Raw genomic sequence first — 19931 nt, 5'->3', positions numbered from 1 at the left:
TCTTTTGTTGTGTGCTACAAGCTGCGATCACAGCTTACGACGAGGGTAAGAAACACATATTTCCAGTCCAGAGTCTTTAGACCTCTAGAGGCATTTGTCCAAAAACAGAACTCAGGCCACTTTTCTCCTTTGGATGCTGTTCTGGTGTTGAATACTGAGTTTTCCTGTCTATAATTTTCTCAGTATTTTGCCTCTATTTTTATTTTTATTTTTATTTTTTTAGAGGGAGAGGCAGGGGGAAGGGGCAGAGAGAGAGTGAGAATCTTAGGTGGGCTCCACACCCAGCACGGAGCTCGGTACAAGTGTCACGACCCTGAGATTGTGACCTGAGCTGAAATCAAGAGTTGGACTGACTGAGCCACCAGGTGCCTCTCCTTTAAACCAGACCATTGAATGAGTTAATGTATATCAGGAATGACTCCGTTTTCTCTTATCCAGAAAAAACGACAAGGTAAATGCGTACGTGTAAGAGTCGAGCCCCTACTGGACTGGCCATTTTGCTTCATCCACCAATGCAGGTATTTAAAGATTTGCCTCATGGAAAAGGACGTTGAGACTTGTTCTGTGCTGCTGTTGAAGACAGATCTAGGATCATGATAAAAGTTGCAAAAAGTGAGACCTCGGCTCTTGCGAGAAAGAAGTTTCTAACTGGGCTAAATAAATGCCTGTCTTGCAATTTTATGGAAAATAGTTATCCATGGACCTGGATGGTGAAAACATAGGGGGAATGAAGCAGAAACAAAATAAATTCTACTCACATCAAGAATCTTTCTTCCCTAAGACCTTTGACTGCTCCTACACTGTTCTCAGCTACAGGAGAAGGTAGTGCTCGGTGCCGACCCTGTGGCTTATACCGCCTTTTAATGTGGAACTGACCACACTGTGTATTCTCATCCTGATTTGCATAACTGTTTCTCCCGTGAGCATGTGGGATTGTCTGTTTCCGTTGCTTAGCATGGTTCTGGGATTATTTCTTGATTATCGAATAAGCGAAGGCAGGAAATGACCTAGAAACGTCCAACAAAAATAAACTCCTCATTTCGAGTCATTTAAACAACAGCAACAAAAAATGCTACTTGAAAATGAAGCATATTGTGCTGTTTGTTCTAGCGTCTTTTTAAGTAGCAAGTATTTTTTTCCTCAAATTGGCACTCTGTGTTAGTTGCTAAAACTCTTTGCCACAATCTGCAGTTTTGCATAAATTACAGTGTAATCATAGCCTAGAAAACTGCTCAGACAGCTCCCAGTAGACAATTCTTGATTGACCGTGGACTTCTATACAGCAAGAAGCCTATCTTGCCCAGCAGTTAATTATTAAGTTCTAACAGAACTCTCAGATTCCAGGAGATAGGTCCTAACTTTTTTTACTCTTGCTGTATCTTACAAACATGATGTCAAATACCGGGTACCACGAAATTGCTTAAGACTCTGCTTATAAAAGTTTTTATCTGGGTCTGTGCGATAGTTAGAAAAATTAGGCCCTCGCCCAGGCTGGTATCACATGCACAGTAAGAGGATAAAGCTGAGTGTGGGAAAAAGTCATCTGAGGGTCAGAGATACGCATCATTCTGCCGAGTAGGTGCTGGGGCTTGTCCGTGCTGGTCACCCCAGGGAAGAGCTGAGGAGTTAGGATTAGGGGTAGCGAGCCAGAGGATTCGCGGAAGAAAAGTAAAAGGGCGCCAGACCTGAAAACAGGAATGACAAGACCTCTCACAGCTTCACCAGGCAGACAGTGTTCAGGCTCGCTGGCCTGCAGCCCCGGGAGCAGGTCCCGCGGCTCTCAGCACCAAGGGCCAAAGGCCGAGAGACTGAGGCATGATTTAAACACATTTGCCTTTAACGCCCCCGCCGGTTTACCTCTCTTTTGCTGTCACCCTTGGTCTCTCGAGTTGTAGGCTGAAAGCCTCTCCGTGGGTTGATATTGTTATAATCAGAAACTCATCGAGGTTGGGGGGGGTTTGGTTTTGATTTTTGTGGGGGGGTCTCTCATGCAGCAGGACACTGTCGCAGGGGTCACTAAAGTCTAAAGGGACCTTTCCGCATTCAGGGGGACTGTCTTAAGGGAGAGGTGGGAGGATGCTTCGTAGGTTCGCTGTGGGGTCGTTTGAAGCAGGTACTTGACATTTCTTGACGGTGTCGAGCAAGTGAAGGGGAGAGGAGGCAGAAGGGAGCCTCACAGACTTCTGCCCAGGGTAGCCGGGCGCAAGTGGTACCGTTGACCGAAATGCAGCTGCTCTCAAGCGCTAGCAGGCCCATGGCCTCTCCTTGTTCTTCCTTTCCAAACCTGTGCCCGTTATTGTCTTTCACTTGTCCTTACTGACTTGAGGATGAAATTATATTCTTCCAAAACAATGCACAACTACCAGTTTTCTTTGGAATTTTATTAAATATGTAATGAACATAGAATTATTAATCTTCAGGATATGGAGTCTTTTATCCAAGAATTTTTTTTAAATTTAATTAATTAATTAATTTATTAACATAGAATGTATTATTTGCTTCAGGGGTACAGGTCTGTGCCTAGTTCTTCAGTCTTGTGTCTTTTGGTGTTGTTCTAGAGATTTTTCTTTTTTCAGATGGATTATGCACATTTATGTTAAGTTTATTTATTTAAGATATGTATTTTATCTTTTGTATTGTTATTATAATGGAGTCTTTCACCTTTTCTTCTAAGGTGTTGTTACATATGAAAGCTGTTTATTACTGTATATTTTCTACTTGGCAATTTATTGAATTCTCTCACTGCTTTTGAAAGTAGAAGTCTTAGACTTACTTAACATTAACACCTTACCTTCTAATTTCTTTTGTTTCCTTTTTGTTCTTTATCTAACTTTTTAAGTTGAGTTATTGATTTTCTTATTTAATTTATTGATATAATAATTTAGGTCTATGAGTTTTCCTCTGTGCTTTGTTTTATCTTTATTTTATAGGATCTAATATATAGTAATTTCATTATAAATGTTTCTAGAAATCCTGTACTCTTATTTTGTGTTTTCTTTCTGACTCAAGAATTATTTATTATTTATTTATTTTTTAAGATTTTATTTATTTGAGAGAGAGAGGCAGAGAGAGAGAGAGAGAGAGAGAAGCAGGCTCCCTGCTGAGCATGCAGTCCAATATGGGGCTCCGATCCCAGGACCCCGGGATCATGCCTTGAGGTGTGGGCAGACATTTAACTGCCTGAGCCGCCCAGGTGCCCCAACCCAAGAATTATTCAAAAAAATTCCAGTGGAAGAACCTTGTAATTTCTGATCTTTTTTCAATAATAATAACTTCATTGATTTGTGATCAAAGGAAATATCTGAGGTTTATATAGCTATTTTTTTAGTATTAATTGAATTCTTTTTATATCTGAAGTCGTATCACTTAAAAAATATTCATTGGTCACATAGAAAAAATATATGTTCTACCTTCAAAATGTGATATATTACAATCAGGCACATAACATTAATTATAGTATGTACATTTTCTATATCTTTGAACTGTTGTGCATTGAGAAAGATGAATTAAATTCAGCAAATACAATGTGTTTCTTTTTCAGTTTGTAGCCCCTGTAATTTCTGTGCATGAACTATATTTCTCTTTTATATATTATATATTTGTCATTGTTGTATGCTCTTTTGAATCATGTCTTTGCATTATAGTGTGTATTTCTTTGTCCTATTTAATGCTGAATTTCTCTTTATTTGACAATAAGAACATATTATATTTTTTGTCATTTCCCTGTTACACATTTGCCCATTTTTTATTTTTAACATTTCCAAACAGCTTTGTTTTAGATATACCTTACATAAAGTAAAGAATTAGATTTCGTTTTTGCTTTGTGAGCCAATTTGGAAATATTATTCTTTTAAATAGGTAACTTAGGAAAATTTAATATGATGATAAATATATAAGATGTGAACTGTCATTATTTTCTGTTCTATTTGTTTTTGTGGCTTTTATTGTTTTTTTACATTTTTTTTCTTTCTTGTGTATGGTTCTTCTGATACTTAGGGAGGTTTATTTTTACTCTAATAGTTTTAACTTTACACAGTACTCTTAGTTCTCGTTTCTTCATGTGATATCTGTTGATACTTCTAATTTTAAGAAATGATAGGAATACTTTCTTTTTCTTCCCTGATTCCATTTCTTTTTTCTCCTACTTGATATTTGCCAATAAAAATGATCTCTTAATGTTTTACCTTATACTTCTAAATTTTCTTATACTTCTATTATTTGATTGATCGACTTTAAATGTTTTCTGTTGATTCTAGTCCTTAGATAGTAGGTGGACATCAAGCTTTCTCATTTTTGCTCATCTTCTTTTTTATTATAATATGTTAGTCACCATACAGTACATCATCAGTTTTTACTGTAGTTTTCCCTGATTCATTGTTTGCATATAACACCCAGAGATCCATGCAATCCTTGGGTTTGCCATTTTTAAAATGCATTCTTTTATTTACTTTAAAAATAGAGTAAAATTCACTCTTTTGGGTGTCCAGTTCCATGAATTTAGACAAACGCATGTAGTCACATCACTACCTCTAGAATCAGAACAACTCCATCACGCCCTGGATACTCCCGGGCTGGTTTTCAGATGGCATCTTTTTACTGATTCTGCGTCAAATCTTTTTGTTGTTGTTGTTACTTACCATTGAATGAGTTGGGTTTCTTGGATCTGCTGTTCGCAGGGTAGTTCTGCTGGGGTTGGGGAGGAGGTGCCAGGCTGTCCTCAGATCCCTCCTTCACCACTTACACAGACTCAGACTGCTTCCTGCTGAAGTGGCTCCTCCATGGGAGCTCTCCTTTACCAGCCGTCATGTGCTTGACTGGATCCAAGAGGGCTTCTTCCGCATGTATTTCTCTCTTTGCTACAGATGAGAGATTGACCTGAGCCCTCCACCTTCACACAGTATGTCTCTGCACTCATTTTCAGAGACCAGCCGCTCCTGGCCTTCTCACTCTCTGCATGTCTTTGTGGCCTGTCTTCCTGTGTGGTGTATGCTAGCTGTGCAAGTCCTGTGCTCAAATATTTTTTGGTGTCTGTGAAAAATATGTCTTCTAGTTTTGCTGAAAATGGAGATCGTGGAGTTTTTGTTGTTGTGATTAAATGTGTAGCATTTGTATGTTCTAGGAGAAGAGAGAAGGCCCTGTCTCACACAGCTGGGTCTTCAACGGAAGTTCTTCTTTGACTTCCCTCTCCCAGCATGTCTTTCACTCCTCTTCCTTGGCTCACTCTTGAAGCGCTGCAAACCCCTCAGGCTGCTGAGCTCTCTTATTCACATATCAGTTCCTTAAATACTTCCTGTTCTATTTTATACCTCTTTGTCATTTCCTAAAAACACAACTTCAAAATTAGTCCATTTTTTTCTGGTTATTCTGTTGTCTTGGAATGCCCTTTCTTTCTTTCCTTAATTAGTATGCCCTTGCTCATACTTTGAGACCTAAAAAAAGGATACTGTCTCCTTTAGGAACCCTTCCTAGACACCCTCAAGAGAAGACGCAGAGTTAATTTCTCAGCTGTGTTCCCACAATACATTGCCCCATTTTGGGTGCCCTTATCTTGCTGTTTTCAGTATTTACATACCTTGTTATCAGACCAGTGAGTATCCCCTGAATTTACGTATTAACCCATCAATACAGAACTTTCTGATGCTGTGTTTCTAGAACCTTACTTTTAGCTCTCTTATGATGGTCAGCACATACTCTCATATGGTCTTAGCTGATTTTCTGCTGGTAATTGAAGAGTATGATATTCTGGGTGATCTAGGTTTTCTTTTCTAGATTTGTTCTTAATTTCAAAGCAATTTTCCTGCTCTTAGGCTGTAACTGAATCTCCTCTAGAATTGGAACATTCATAAATTTTGAAAAAGCTCAGTAACCATTAATGGACATTCTTCTCCATTCCAGGTGATGCAACAGTGACCATAGCTCACAGATATACTCCTAAAGAACAACTGAAGACCCATACTCAGCTGGCGGATATTATCATAGTAGCTGCTGGTAAGTCTTCGGTGGCTGTTAATTTGGTAAAATGTCATCAGCAGAGCAATTCCTGCCCTAATTGCTGACATGTCCATAAAAACAGTTTCTTGGGAGAGTTAGGCCTACATATGACTAACTTCCCTTGACCGGATCTTGTTTCTGGGCAATTATTATATTGGCTCGTTGTGCCTACGTTAACATTTGTCACTTCATTATGGAAAACCCAAATAGCCTTTGGAATGACAGATTAAGCACAAGAATGAACATGCACGTTGCCAGTTCCTTCAGAGATGTGGTTGATTCTAAACATGAATGAGTTATGGGGAAACGGGTAGGAAATGTTCTTGAAAAGATAGCCAGGGCTAGCTCATGTAAGGCCTTGGAAAGGACTTTGATATAAGCCAAGGATGGCTGAGAGCAAGAGATTGACGTGGCCTATGGTTTTAAGAGTGCTTAAACTATGTTTAAAGAGTGTGGACTTGAGAAGGAGGAACAGAGAAGAGGTATTGGGTTTTCATTTATGGGATCAAGGATTTTTCATAATTTGTTTTATATTTGAAGCGTACAAAATAATTCTACCCTGTACTTCTACCTCTACTCTTGCCACATAACATTTCTACATTGAAGATGATTCTGACTCTTCTTGCTTTATCCAGGGCTTGAATGAGAGCCTTTTTCATTTTGTTTATCAATTAGATATTATTGGTGATTTTTAGACTTCACATTTGAATTGCTGGGTGGTTATAAACTGTAAAGTAAGAGTAGAAGTTCCAAAGGAAATTGAGTTTGATGAAGAGAATGATAGCTCAAATTAGTTTCAATCAAATTTAGTTTACTTTCTTATTCTGATATAGGCCCTTCTCTGGAAATCAGAATATATGTGTGATGACTCCAGGTAGAGTAATTTGCATCCTGATAGAGTAAAAATACAAATACCCCCTTTTTAGGAAGTCCCCAGTAAGCTGGTACATCTAACCACATTTCCAGTTTTTCTGAGTAACTATATATTCAGGTGATACTGAATGCAAATTTTTGAATGGGATTGACAGAAGGAAGACAGACGTTTAGAGAAGCAATAAACATTTTTGGACCCCAGATAACGTTAAGTGAAATACTGCCACAGCAACTGATGTATTCATAGAAGACAAATATTAAGCTTACTTCTTTTTAGAAACACTTGGATTCACATGCCAGAGTCAGTTTAGGGGCGTTGGGTCATCGTTGTTCATCTCAGACTTTAGAGAGAATGAAATTTACCTTATCTTAAGAAGGCGCTAATTGACTCTAATGTTAACAACTTGTAAAGAATATTTCACAGTTGATCTTAGTTTCTGTTTCTCTGTTATAATACTGAATGGATATTTTCTTCCAGTGAGATAGAAATCCCCCGATGTGCGTTCAGCTTGCGTTTTTCTTGTCGTGGGAAATGGAAGATAGGCGATCCTCTCTCAAGCACTGCGACATTCTCTTGGGACTAAAGCAAGCTGATGTCCCAGTCATTATGGCCACCCTGTCATCATCCTTCAGTGTCTCCTCTACCCTCACCGTATGCTCCTCTGTAAAGGCCCAAATCAGCACTAAGTACGAGGTGTTAAAAAATAAAATGAGAAAAGAAAAAGGAAAATGAGAGGAAGGGAACGGAGGGGAGGGACCAAGCCTATATCGAATTAATAAAATGGGAGCCAGGAGGTCGCAGGTGCACCAAGCCAGCAGGTGCAGAAGCAGTACTGAGGTTCTGTCTAGTGCCCATCATCCAGGCATCCTGTCACCACCAGAGGGCGCCAGGCAGGTGGCTGCTGTCGTAGACAGCCACGCTGGATCCACAGTCCACGGGTTTCACCACACTCCCGCCCGGTGGTGGCTGGAGGACATTTTGAATGACGGTAATGTGAACAGGCCTTGTATTCCAGCCCTAATGCCAGTCACTAGACACGAAGGTATGCTGAATGCTGGAAGACAGTCCCGTAGATGATGTTTATCAATTAGATAAGTTGCAGTCGTCCTGAAGAAATAAACAAATATTTGGATTATGGGAAATTGGGGGGAAGAAAATTGAGAGCTTATAAGAAACAACTAAAGATTGCTCATTTCCCTGCCCTTACTAATCACCTGGAGAATTTAAGGATAAAGTATGTCGATATTGGTAAATTACAGTGAAATTATAAAGAAGGAGCAAGTTAACATCAAAAAGAAAGTCCGTATCACCAGACAGGTCGACTGAAATCTTACTAAAATGAAGCACATCTCGCATTCTGTGTGGGAAATAAGCAAATACAATGAGCAGTGGGTATTAACGAAGGAGATAGTGATCTAATGGCAGAGGTAGCTGGAAAAGGGAGGGCTGGACCGTCGGCACAACTGGAATGTCAGCATATATGGAAGCCGTCCCACCGAGGAGTCGGAGAGCCGGAGGAGGAGCGGTGCGTGATGTATCAGAAAGATTGATAACGTCTGACGGATGGCAATGAAGAATGTAGTGATGAAATCTCGGAATGGGCTTGCAGAAGAAAAAAGCAAAAAAGGAAATCATTGTGTGAAGATCCTGAGGCATGAATAAAATCAGCATATGTTAGTATTCAGCTCACCCCTCCCGTTTCTCAAATTCCCATGGTCCTGTCCTTATAGGTTTAACTCGGGATCACTTCCTCTTTAAAACCTCTCTCTGCACATTCAGGATTTAGATTAATTTAGAAGCTCAAATTTGAAAATCAGATTCTGTCAAACTATGCATTCAGAAATAAGAAACTTCAAGCCTCTTCTCAAAACCTCTGCGTTCACAGAGAGACTGAATCTGGGGGACTTTCCTGGACCGTGGTTATGGCCCTTAACGTCTGTTTATGGTTGTCTGTCACCGTCACTAGACTGTAGTAGGGATGGGACTGATTTTTGTTTTTGTTTTTGTTTGGTATATAAGTGCCTCAAACAAAATCTGACACACAGTGAGTACTCGATTAACGTGTGTTGTATTCATTTTGAAATTACAACTGGAACAAGGACTTCAAATTGATACAAATTTAGATGATTTTAAGCATATAATTTTATAAAGAACCATTCTAGCTACTGATTGATTCACATAGTGGTAGCATTATTTTTTGTAACTACTAAACATTCCTAGCTTGTCATTATAAAGTAAGTTGAAAAGGTCATAAAGGTGAAGGACTTGTACATACAAGAGCAGTTAGTATCGTAAAGTGGATAAGTGAACTGATTTGATTTGAAATAATAAGCTTAAGAAATTATAAGCGAGGTGATGATGAAAGAGACTAGTATAGACATCTAAAATATCGTAAGATTGTTAAACAGTTGAATTGAAAGAAATGGTTTAAGGGAAGACTGTGTTGGCTTTGTGTGAGGCTAGTGATAAAGAAGGGAAAGCTAGAGGTGCCTGGGTGCCTCAGTTGGCTGGGTGTCTGCTTTTGGCTCGGGTCATGATCTCGAGGTCCTGGGATTGAGTCCCACGTCAGGCTCCTTGCTCAGCGGGGAGCCTGTTTCTCCCTTTCCTCTTCCCCCTGCCTATGCTTTCTCTCTCTCTCTCTCTCTGACAAATAAATAAATAAAATATTTTTTTAAAAAGGAGAAGGGAAAGCTAGCCAGGATAGGGTACCAATGCTGAGAGTGTATGAGAAGACCCTTTGATTCACTTCTATCTCATGTTTCCAGGACACTGGGGGATATCCTGAGTCTGTAACAGTTCTAGGAATCCTCATTATTCAAGCAGGACAGACAGGTTTTTTCCAGACATGGTCTGAAAGACCCTCCACCAGTATGAGTAAACTGTGGAACTAGCTCCGTTCAGGAGATGAGCTGCTGAGTCAATGCCACTTGCATATTAACCTGTGGGTGCAGAGTGTCGTAGCTGGTGAAAGCTGGCATTTTGTCCACTAAGCCATCCCCTCCAGCAGGATGAATGAACCTTGCAGCCGTAACTCTCGCGTCTCTATTGCAACACTTTTAATGATAGACACTGCAATACAAAACAGGATAAAGAGGCAATTCTGTAGAGTAATTTGGAGTATTCCTACTTACTCGTCATAAAATAAAGGTGACCAACCAACTTCTTTCACGACTTCTCCCATTGTATCATTAAACTTGGACACATTCCCATCAAACATCATCTTAGGTTCTCAATAGAGTTTTCCTTCTGGTGGATTTCATCTTCCTTGGAGCGAGTGCCAGGACACTGAGAAATTCCCAGGGTGGGGCCTGGAAATCGTCGGTTCCACCATCCACCGCTCTCGCCATTGTCCTTTGCGTATCCCAATTCTTATTCTCCATCTTGCCATTTCAGCCTCTGTTTCTCCACTTAGAAGTCCTTCCTTCCTTCCTAAATGAGTCATTTGTCTCAATTTTATTAGTTATTTTACAGAGTAGTGTAAATGCCCAGGCCTTGCTAGAGCAGAAATTCCAGAATTTAGATTCCAGCTCTGCCACTTGCTAATTTTGTAACCTTGGTCAAGTCATCCCGTCTCTGAGCCTCAGTCTCTTTGATGGGAAGAATCATAATATCTAACGTGGCGTTGTTAAAGCCAATCCCGGCAAAGAACATTGCACAGTGGCTAGCATATTGCAAACACTCAATAAGTGTTATATGCTAATATGTTATATGTTACTCCTTCTTGGGCCACTGGACATGAATTTAAACAAAAATTTAGAAACAATAAATCAGTTGATTATTAACCTACAACTTCGATGTAACTTGAGGCATATACTTTTGGTCACTTTGATATTAACATAGTATCAAAGTAGACTGGTCCTCATAAACATAAAAAAAATAAAGGAAGTGACTTACAGATAAGAGACTAACTTCATAAAAACTTTATTTTACTTAAGATTTGTGGCTTCTTGGGATGATACCTGCTTTTGCTCATAGCTGTGTGTTCTGTTGTCCCTGGATGCGCCCCTCGTTCCCACCATCTTTTGAAACAGTCTGACTTTGTGAGGGGTTAGGGAAGGGAGAGGTACTTAGGTGAGGGGGTTTGATCTCATAGACCTTTTCCCATCTTCTCAGTCTGTCACCCTCTCCCTTTCCCCACGTCCTCCCCCTGCCCAGTTGTAGCCCCCCCCAACCCATCCCCAGAGCCTCCCTAATCCACAACAGTTAAGCTTCATCAATGTATGCCAGGGTGCTTAATTATTGCTTTGTTCCTGAGTATTGGTTGTTTTCTACATCCCTACCATGAAAACTTAGCAAACATGCACAATTATCTAACCAAAGCCAAGAGCAGTTAACAGTGTGATAATGAGCCTTCCCTTATTTTATACTTCCATGGAAATATATATATTTACACATTTCTTTTAACCTTGCATGGACTCTTTGCATTTTACGGTTCTACACTGTCTATGTTTCCTCATCAGATGCATTCTTCTAAAGCATGGTTTCTACTGATTTTGTAGCATTCTATGCTGTAAGTATAATTTATTTAGTCAGTTCTTGATGATTGGACATTTAGGTTGCTCCCAGTTTTTTACTATTATAAACATTGCAGTAAACAACGGGGGACATCTTTGTAAACACCCAGGATTATGTGCACAAGGAACCTGTAATATTTATTAGATTGATCTTTAGTTATTTGCTAATGAATGGTTACTTGTATTCTCAAAAACAAAACTGATATTTAAAGCTATGTGCATAACCCATGGCAGGCTCCCTGCTCAGTGGGAGTCTGCTTCTCCCTCTCACTCTGCCCCTCCCCACTTGTTCTCACTCTCTCTATCTCTCAAATAAATAAAATCCTTTAAAAAGAAAAAAAAAAAGACTTTCTTTCCCCCTCTGTCTGTTCCTACCCCCTCCCCTGGAAGAAATAAAATATTTAAAATTTTTTTAAAAGTAAGGAGGATCTGGGTGCAAATTGAGTTTTAATCTTAAAAATCACATTTAATTCTCTGGGCTGCATTTTCAACTATTGTAAAAAGGAGATACTAATCCTAGTTGTACAGGCTGCTGTAAGAACTGGTCTGAAATAAACATAGTTTCCCTTCCCTTCAGTCTGACATTGTATTGTGACCCTCTGACTAAAATTACAATATGTTTTAAATGAAAATACATGAGTTTGTCATCTAGCACCAAAAGGCTTATTTAAGTTGCCAGTAATTGGATATGTGGACTGTAAAAGTTGCATGTGAACTTGTTCATTTTTCCTTGATCCGTGTTAATCTCCAATAAGCAAAAACATCCCCCCAAATTCAGCACCTAAGAAGCATCCCAAGGCTTTATTTCTTTTTCTTAACTTGCTATATATGTTTTGTTCTTAACTTGTTATGACTGCATGGACTTGTGAAAAAGGGGTTCTTACCTTCTCGTCACCAAGTGTTTTTACTTGTTATCATTATGTGGGAAGCAGAGGTTGGTTGTTTTCTTTGGAGGGTCTTCTCTTTACACATATATCTACTTCCTTTCTTGAGTAAAGTAAGTGTTCAGCAGCAGTATCCAAGAGAACTTCAGTAAAGAGCAATTAGATCAAAGATCTGTCTTTATTATGAGGAAACATAGATATTTCCTTTGAAATATACGTGTGTGTGTATATATGTATATATATATGTATATATATATATATATTTAAAGATTCTATTCATCCATTTGACAGACCGAGATCACAAGTAGGCAGAGAGGCAAGCAGAGAGAGAGGAGGAAGCAGGCTCCCCGCTGAGCAGAGAGCCCGATGTGGGGTTCGATCCCAGGACCCTGGGATTATGACCTGAGCCAAAGGCACAGGCTTTAACCCACTGAGCCACCCAGGTGCCCCTGAAATATATTTTAAATTGTTAAACTATGTGTCATTTGTGGCTAATTCTACTTGATTGTATATGTGTGTATCACAGGGAGGAAGAGCCTTTTCAAGACAGTATCTCTAGCTAGTGGCATGATCTTTGTGATGTTTTTATGTCTAGGTCTTTACAATTTTACATGACAAAATATCAAAAATGCACATAAAAGTGAGCCAAAGAACAATGTTACCCCCTAGACACCAGCAACCAGTTTGTCAGATCTGAATATCATTATCGATGTTTTTAATTTCTACATGCTGTACATTTCTGCAAACTTGTCACGTTCTGGTTAACATCGTGTTTTAGAGATGTGTTTATGCAAATACATGTGGCCCTGGCTGTGTAATACTCAGCTGCCCGCATGTCCATTTTCTTTCGATAGACACACATGCTATTTCTCCTTTACTGCTATTGTAAGCAGTGCTGTAGTTAAATGTGATTTCAACAGATATTAATTTTGCCACTGCTTCTATTAGGCCCTCCATCAGGTACTGAAAAACAAAGATATGTAAAATATAGTTCCAGAACATGAGAAGTTCAGAGTCTAGCAGAGAAAAAGATGATGTGCAAACAGACTAGTATAATGTGGTTCACTAATACAGTATTAGAGGGGTGTGTGTATCTGTGCATGTCTGGCTGTCTATCCATCATTTAGAAAAAGGGAAACAGAAAGGGAGACAGAGAGGCAGAAGCCAAGAAGGACAAAGACAGAGAAAGAGAAACAAAGACAGAGACCAAGAGAGATGGAGACGAAGACCAAGAGAGATATATAGAGACCAAGAAGGATGGAGACACACCCAGAGAGGGAGGGAGACAGACCGAGAGGGACCGAGAACAGAGAGATGGGGAGTGAGCTCCACAGATGCTTCACCGCCCCTGATGAAGTGGTGGAGCTGGGTCCCAGCCCACGGAACGAACAGAGAGTCACGGGGCAGAATCCCAGGGAAGGGGTCTTCTGGCAGATTGGAGGGGTTAAAACGCTACACAGGTATCAAAGAAAATATTAGATGCCTGTCGAAATGATAGATGCCCGACTGTGGGTGGTGAATGATGAGGCTGAGTCTTTCGGACAGTCCAGACAGCAGAGGAAATGAAGAGCTTTGGGTTCTATCCTGTAGGCCAGGGGCAACTTTCAAAGAGTCACAAGCACTGGAATCACACGATCATATTTAAATTCCAGAGGGTCCCTCTGATAGCCTCTGGGCAGGGATGAGGCTGGAACTAACGCTGATGTGGCTCTAAAGTGAGATAGAAAAACAGAAAGTAGACTGGAAGGACGTTGTCGCTTCGCATCCTGGGTGTACGGTGTGAGCCCAAGGAAGAGTCGGAGAAGGAAGCGGGTGTGGGAGGAGTCCAAGACGGCTGCGTGCGAATTTTGAAGTGTAGCAAAATAAAAGAGGAAAAGCAGAACAGAGAAACAGGTCTGTGTTGGGTACAGAATAGTGAGAATTACAGGGACAGCATCAAGGGGACAGCCTCGAAGTGACTCCCATGGCACAGTGCCCTGCAGTAACCAGGACTGTGCCCTGTTTTATCTTTGTATTTTTGTAAGAACCTGGCACTGGAGACTAGAAAACTCACTGCTGAATGAACGCTCTTCCTTCTTTAGAGTGCAGTTGATTATCTTGGTTCCAAGCATTTTTCTTGCAAGTTGAGGAGGCCCTTCACAGAGGCAGATGAGCTCCTCCAGGTCCTTTCAGCCGTAGACTCTCCATCAGGCCTTGTTTGGGGCTGTTCCACTTCAGAGTGGCTTCCTGTGGCATTGCATCAGCATCATTGACTCAGAGCTTCCACCTGCAGGGTTCAGAGGCGAGGCAGGGAGGCGGCAGGGGAACAACCGAGAAACGATGACTGTCTTCAGTGAGAGAACAGGAGAATACCACAGTCCTAGTGTGGGTAAGAAGCTGAGCCCTCCTTTGGTGAAGTCATCATTCCTGCGGTAGATTCAGAGCGTGTGGTGCTGTGGGATGTCTCTTCCGAACGTGTGTTGACTGGCAGAAAGTGAAATGATTTCATTAGATCTGTAGCCAGTCATTATTAGTTGTGGCTTTGCAATAACATCCGCTCATCTCATTAAACTCCAGAAAAACTGAAAATTTAAAAAAAAAATGGGGGATCAAAATGTCACCTATCAACCCTTGTGTGATAATCCGCACAGAGGCGGTGTTTGAAAGACTCTGTGTGGACTCCGACTGCGCCCGGCTCACTGCATCAGGTGTGGCTCTGGTTTTGAAGGAGAGCCCTGAGAAGTAAAGTCTGTTGGCACAGATCTCCTCAGGCAGCTTTCTATGAAAGTCATTTCTTTTTACCCCTTTCTGCCGTCAGAGAAAGTTTTCTGGCTTGGCCCTTGATCTTAAGCTTAAGTCCCTTCCCCCTAACTGATTTCTGATTTGGCTCATTATTAATTGCTTATTTTAGAGTGACTTACCTTTGTTACAAAACCCGAGAATTAATGAGGACTGTGTATGAATGTGGGCTTTATGACTGTGGTTGGAACAAACTCAATTTCATAGTTCTTCTCTGAGTGTGCAGATTACAGGCAATCCACTCTTAGGAGCCCAGTATGTGCCCTTCAGTTCGAGATGGTGCTCAATATTGGATCAGATATCTCACTGCAAAAAAAGGCAGGTGCATTTCAGTAATGTTTCTACTGAGTTTATATTGTGTCTCATAATTCCCACTTATACTTATTTTTAAAATTACCAGAGTGATTCCTTTTCTTTAGAAAATACACACACATACATATGTGGACACACATGGCACATAGACACTCGCACGACAAAGGATACTTTTTCTTAAAAGATTTTATTTTTTTATTTGACTGAGAGAACAAGGAAGAAAGAGCACAGGTGCGGGGGAGCAGAGGGAGAGGGAGAAGTAGACTCCCCACTGAGCAGGGTGGCCGATGTGGAACTCGATCCCAGGACCCCAGGCTCATGACCCGAACTGAAGGCAGACACTTAACTGATTAAATCACAAGGCCGCCCCCAAAGGATATGTTATAATATATGTTCTTCTCAGGATAGTTGGTCAGGATATTTGTGGTAAGATAATGTGGCATACCATGTCAGAATGAATGAGAATTCCTTCTTGAATACTAAAAGTACCCTACGTTCTTTTAGGTCACTAAGCTATCACCTCAAATTTACTTTATTTGAATAAAAAACTATTTGAAGGAGTTTCCTCCTTCAATGTAGGAATTTATCCTAAGGAGAATCATAGGGGCACCTGGATGACTCAGTTGGTTAAGCATCTGACTTCAGCTCGGCTCATGATCCCAGGGTCCCGGGATTGGAGACCCCCTCTAGTTCCTGCATCAGGCTCCATGCTCAGTGGGGTGTCTGCTTCTCCCTCTGCTCCTCCCCCCACTAAAGTATACACTCTCTCTCTTCCAAATAAATAAATAAATAAATAAATAAATAAAATATTTAGGAAAAAAAGAACTATAAGGAGGTTTACAGAGACTGTATGCAAAGATGTCCATCACAGATTCATCTGTGATAACAAAAAGTTGGGAACAGCCTAAACACCCAACAATATGGGAACATTTACTGTGAATGATGGTGTAGTAATCAAAAGGAATTCTTATGGCCCGTTGTATTTGAAAATAATTATATTTGATTGCATCTATGGTAGAAATCCAAATAGGTGCACGTGCATGCACACACACACACTCATTGACAAACAGAAAAACAAAGAGGGAAGAAAAAAATACAACTTGAGAGGAGTAGTTACTTCTGGCTAATGCATAATAGATGATAGATAAATGTTGATTCCTTCTTCATCTTCCTCTGAATTCTCCAAGTAAATTCTCCAAGAGATATTTATTTTATAATTATGAAATAAAATAAAAAATATTAAGATGACTCATTCCCTGTTCCTGGAAAGATTTTGCCTTCTGTCCATTTGTCTTCTGAGGCTGTTGACTTTTTAACGACAGAGAAGTGAAGGAGCGTGGGAGATGTTTACTAAACTGAAATGGTTCATTTCCTACCAGGCGCCACATATGCTAATTAAATGGCTGTTCTTTTTTCCGTTGGATATTTTTTCCTGGTTTGTCAAAGATTAGTTGACCATACAGTTGAGGGAGTCTTTATTCTGTTCCATTAATCTATGTGTCTGTTTTTTGTGCCAGTAGCATATTGTCTTGATGATTGCAGCTTTGTAATAGAACTTGAAGTCAGGCAACATGATGCCCCCAGCTTTGTTTTTCTTTTTCAACATTCCCTTGGTGATTCGGAGTCTTATCTGGCTCCATCTTACACCATACACAAAGTTAAACTCAAAATGTATGAAAGACCTCATTGTCAGACAGAAATCCATTAAAATCCTGGAGGAGAACACAGGCAGTAACTTCTTCGACATCAGCCACAGCAACTTCTTTCAAGACATGTCTCCAAAGGCAAAGGAAACAAAAGTAAAAGCAAAGTTTTGGGACTTCATCAAGATAAAATGCTTCTGCATAGCAAAAGAAACAGCAAGACTAAGAGGCAACCCATGGAATCGGAGAATATATTTGCAAATGACATTACAGATAAAGGGCTGATATCCAGGATCTATAAAGAACTTCTCAGACTCCACACCCAAAAAACACATAACCCAGTCAGAAATGGGCAGAAGACTTCTCCAAAGAAGACATACAAATGGCTAACAGATACATGAAACAATGCTCAACATCACTAGTCTTCAGAGAAATACAAATCAAAACCACAGTCAATATATTATGTGTATTATTGTCTGCAAGGGTTAAACAACTGAGGAACTGAGGAACTAATATAACAATATTAGGCAAGGTTGATAAAGTTGGCGGGATTGGAAAGTGAGCTCAATCGAATGTGTTATTATAGGAAGTTGGCAATAATGCCTACAGCTGATAAGGAAAGGAGTGGTACAAATAAGCTACATGGGGAATGGAGGAAATGAGTCTTTGACCCCTGAGAGCAGGCCTGGGTGGGATTGGGTGGGAATGGGTGTGTACATTCAGGAGTTACCTATATTCATAACGAACCCATTTGTTCTATTTTATTTTTTGTTCATGTGCTTCTTAATTTAGATAAAATAATTAATATAAAAAAAAAACACAGTCAGATACTACCTTACACCTGTTAGAATGGCAAAAATTAACACAATAGGAAACAACAAATGTTGGCAAGTATGTGCAGAAAGGGGAGCGCTCTTACACTGTTGGTGAGAATGCAAGCTAATATAGCCACTCTGGAGAACAGTATGGAGGTTCCTCAAGATGTTAAGAATAGAGCTACCCTATGACCCAGCAATTGCACTACTGGGTATTTACCCCACAGATACAGATGTAGTGAAAAGAAAGGGCACGTGCACCCCAATGTTCATAGCAGCAATGTCCACAATAACCAAATCGTGGAAGGAGCCAGGATGCCCTTCAATAGATGAATGGATAAAGATGTGGTTCATAAGTACAATGGAATATTACTCAGTTATCAGAAAGGATGAATACTCACCATTTGCATCGACATGGATAGAACTGGAGGGGATTATGCTGAGTGAAATAAGTCAAGCTGAGAAGGACAATTGCTGTATGTTTTCACTTATATGTGGAACATAAACAATAGCATGGAGGACCATAGGGGGAGGAAGGGAAAACTGAAGCAGAGAAATCAGAGGGGGAGACGAACCGTGAGAAACTATGGACGCTAGGAAACAAACTGAGGGTTTCAGAGGGGAGGGGTGTGGGCAGATGGGGTAACAAGGTGATGGGTATTAAGGAGGGCACAGGTCGTGGTAAGCACTGGGTGTTATATGCAACTAGTGAATCATTGAATAGTATATCAAAAACTAATGATGTACTAAACAGTGGCTAACTGAACATAATTAAAAAAAATGGCTCTTCTTGGGAGAAAAGAAGAAATGAAAAGAAATGTGACTAGATGAATTGTATGGGAATAAATTACATCTCAGTAAAGCTTATTTTAAAAAAGAGAGATGGGAAATGGAAAGACCTACTGATGCTAAAACTGAGGGTAATTGTGGCTCTTCTGTTCATTTTCAAAAATATAGTAGAAAGAAATCATCTAGATTTCAGTTAGCACCAAGAGGATGGAGCAGGGGTGGAGTATGAGGGAAAGAGATAGGAAAGGGAAATCTCTATCTGCTCTCCTTTGAGCTCCTGACCTCCACCTTTGCCCTGCTGTCTGGAACACTACCTGTTGCTGAAGCTCTTCTTGCTTCACGCTCCAGGGGCTATACCCGTGTCATGAATGCCTCCTTCTGCTTCAGTCAGCTAAGGGCAAATCCGTATTTGAACTGTAACAAGCTTTGTAAGACATAGGAGCACATTCTTTTTTTTCCCCCTTACACAAATATTTTAAATGTAAGGAAAACCTATTTACTTTCAAATTTATCTCCAGCACTAGCTAGTTCTTGATGTCTCTTAAAAAGCATGTACAGGACTGCCACCTACCAAAAAAAAAAAAAAAAAAAAAAAAAGCATGTACAGGGATATTAACATTTTTTTCTATAACATTAAATAATTAACACATTCTCATTTCTGAGTATGATTTTTTAATGTAGTGATTATCAAACAGATTTAAAATAATCTTTGAATAGAACTTTCAGTATAGGCATTTCATTATTTTATTTATTTAAATATCATTATTCCTAATATTTATTTTAATTATTTTTTTAAGATTTCAAGTAATCTCACCCAAAAAGTATACCAATGTGGGGCTTGAACTTATAACCCTAAGATCAAGAGTCATGTGTTCCACCAACTGAGCCAGCCACACACGCCAATGTTCATATTTATTTTAATAATTATCATGACAAATATTTATTAAGCATTTCTGAAACACTGTCTTATTCAAATCTCACATCATCCCTAGGAGGTCAGCAAGGTTACTAGCCTTATATAGTAGATGCGTACGGCACAACTGTTTCTCAAGACTTGATAGTTATGTTGGTCACACTCCGCATTTTATTAATAACACTTTTTAATAGAACCAAAGGAATATATTGGAGGAAGAAAAAAACTAGCATGAGTTTAAATTTGCAAATCTTGAAGAATTGTGACTACAATTCTATAACTCTCTGCCAGTAAATCACATTTCATATTCGTGTATTCAAATGGCAAAAAAAAACAATACTTGGCATTTTCCCCTGCCAAGTAGGGTATCACTTTATCTTTATTCCAGTTCTGCTTTTCTAAAACACAGTCTGCCATG

At 39.8% G+C, this 19931-nt stretch overlaps 1 protein-coding gene across 6 annotated transcripts in view; it reads left to right on the top strand.

Annotated features, from left to right (window-relative positions):
* MTHFD2L (methylenetetrahydrofolate dehydrogenase (NADP+ dependent) 2 like) overlaps positions 1 to 19931 on the top strand; it is a 127809-nt gene that overhangs the window by 51340 nt on the left and 56538 nt on the right. For all 6 annotated transcript variants that reach the window (XR_014311147.1, XM_082728596.1, XM_082728595.1 and 3 more), the window contains one exon: positions 5896 to 5988. Coding sequence is in view for 5 of the 6 variants with exons in the window: in XM_082728596.1 (XP_082584722.1) it covers positions 5896 to 5988 (93 nt within the window). In the remaining variant the exon portion in view is untranslated. The remainder of the gene's footprint in view (positions 1 to 5895; positions 5989 to 19931) is intronic.

Source organism: Mustela nivalis (assembly GCF_964662115.1).
Source record: "Mustela nivalis genome assembly, chromosome: 4".
Taxonomy (NCBI): domain Eukaryota; kingdom Metazoa; phylum Chordata; class Mammalia; order Carnivora; family Mustelidae; genus Mustela; species Mustela nivalis.
The sequence above is the reverse complement of the archived record's forward strand: the minus strand, read 5'-3'. Positions and strand labels throughout refer to the sequence as shown.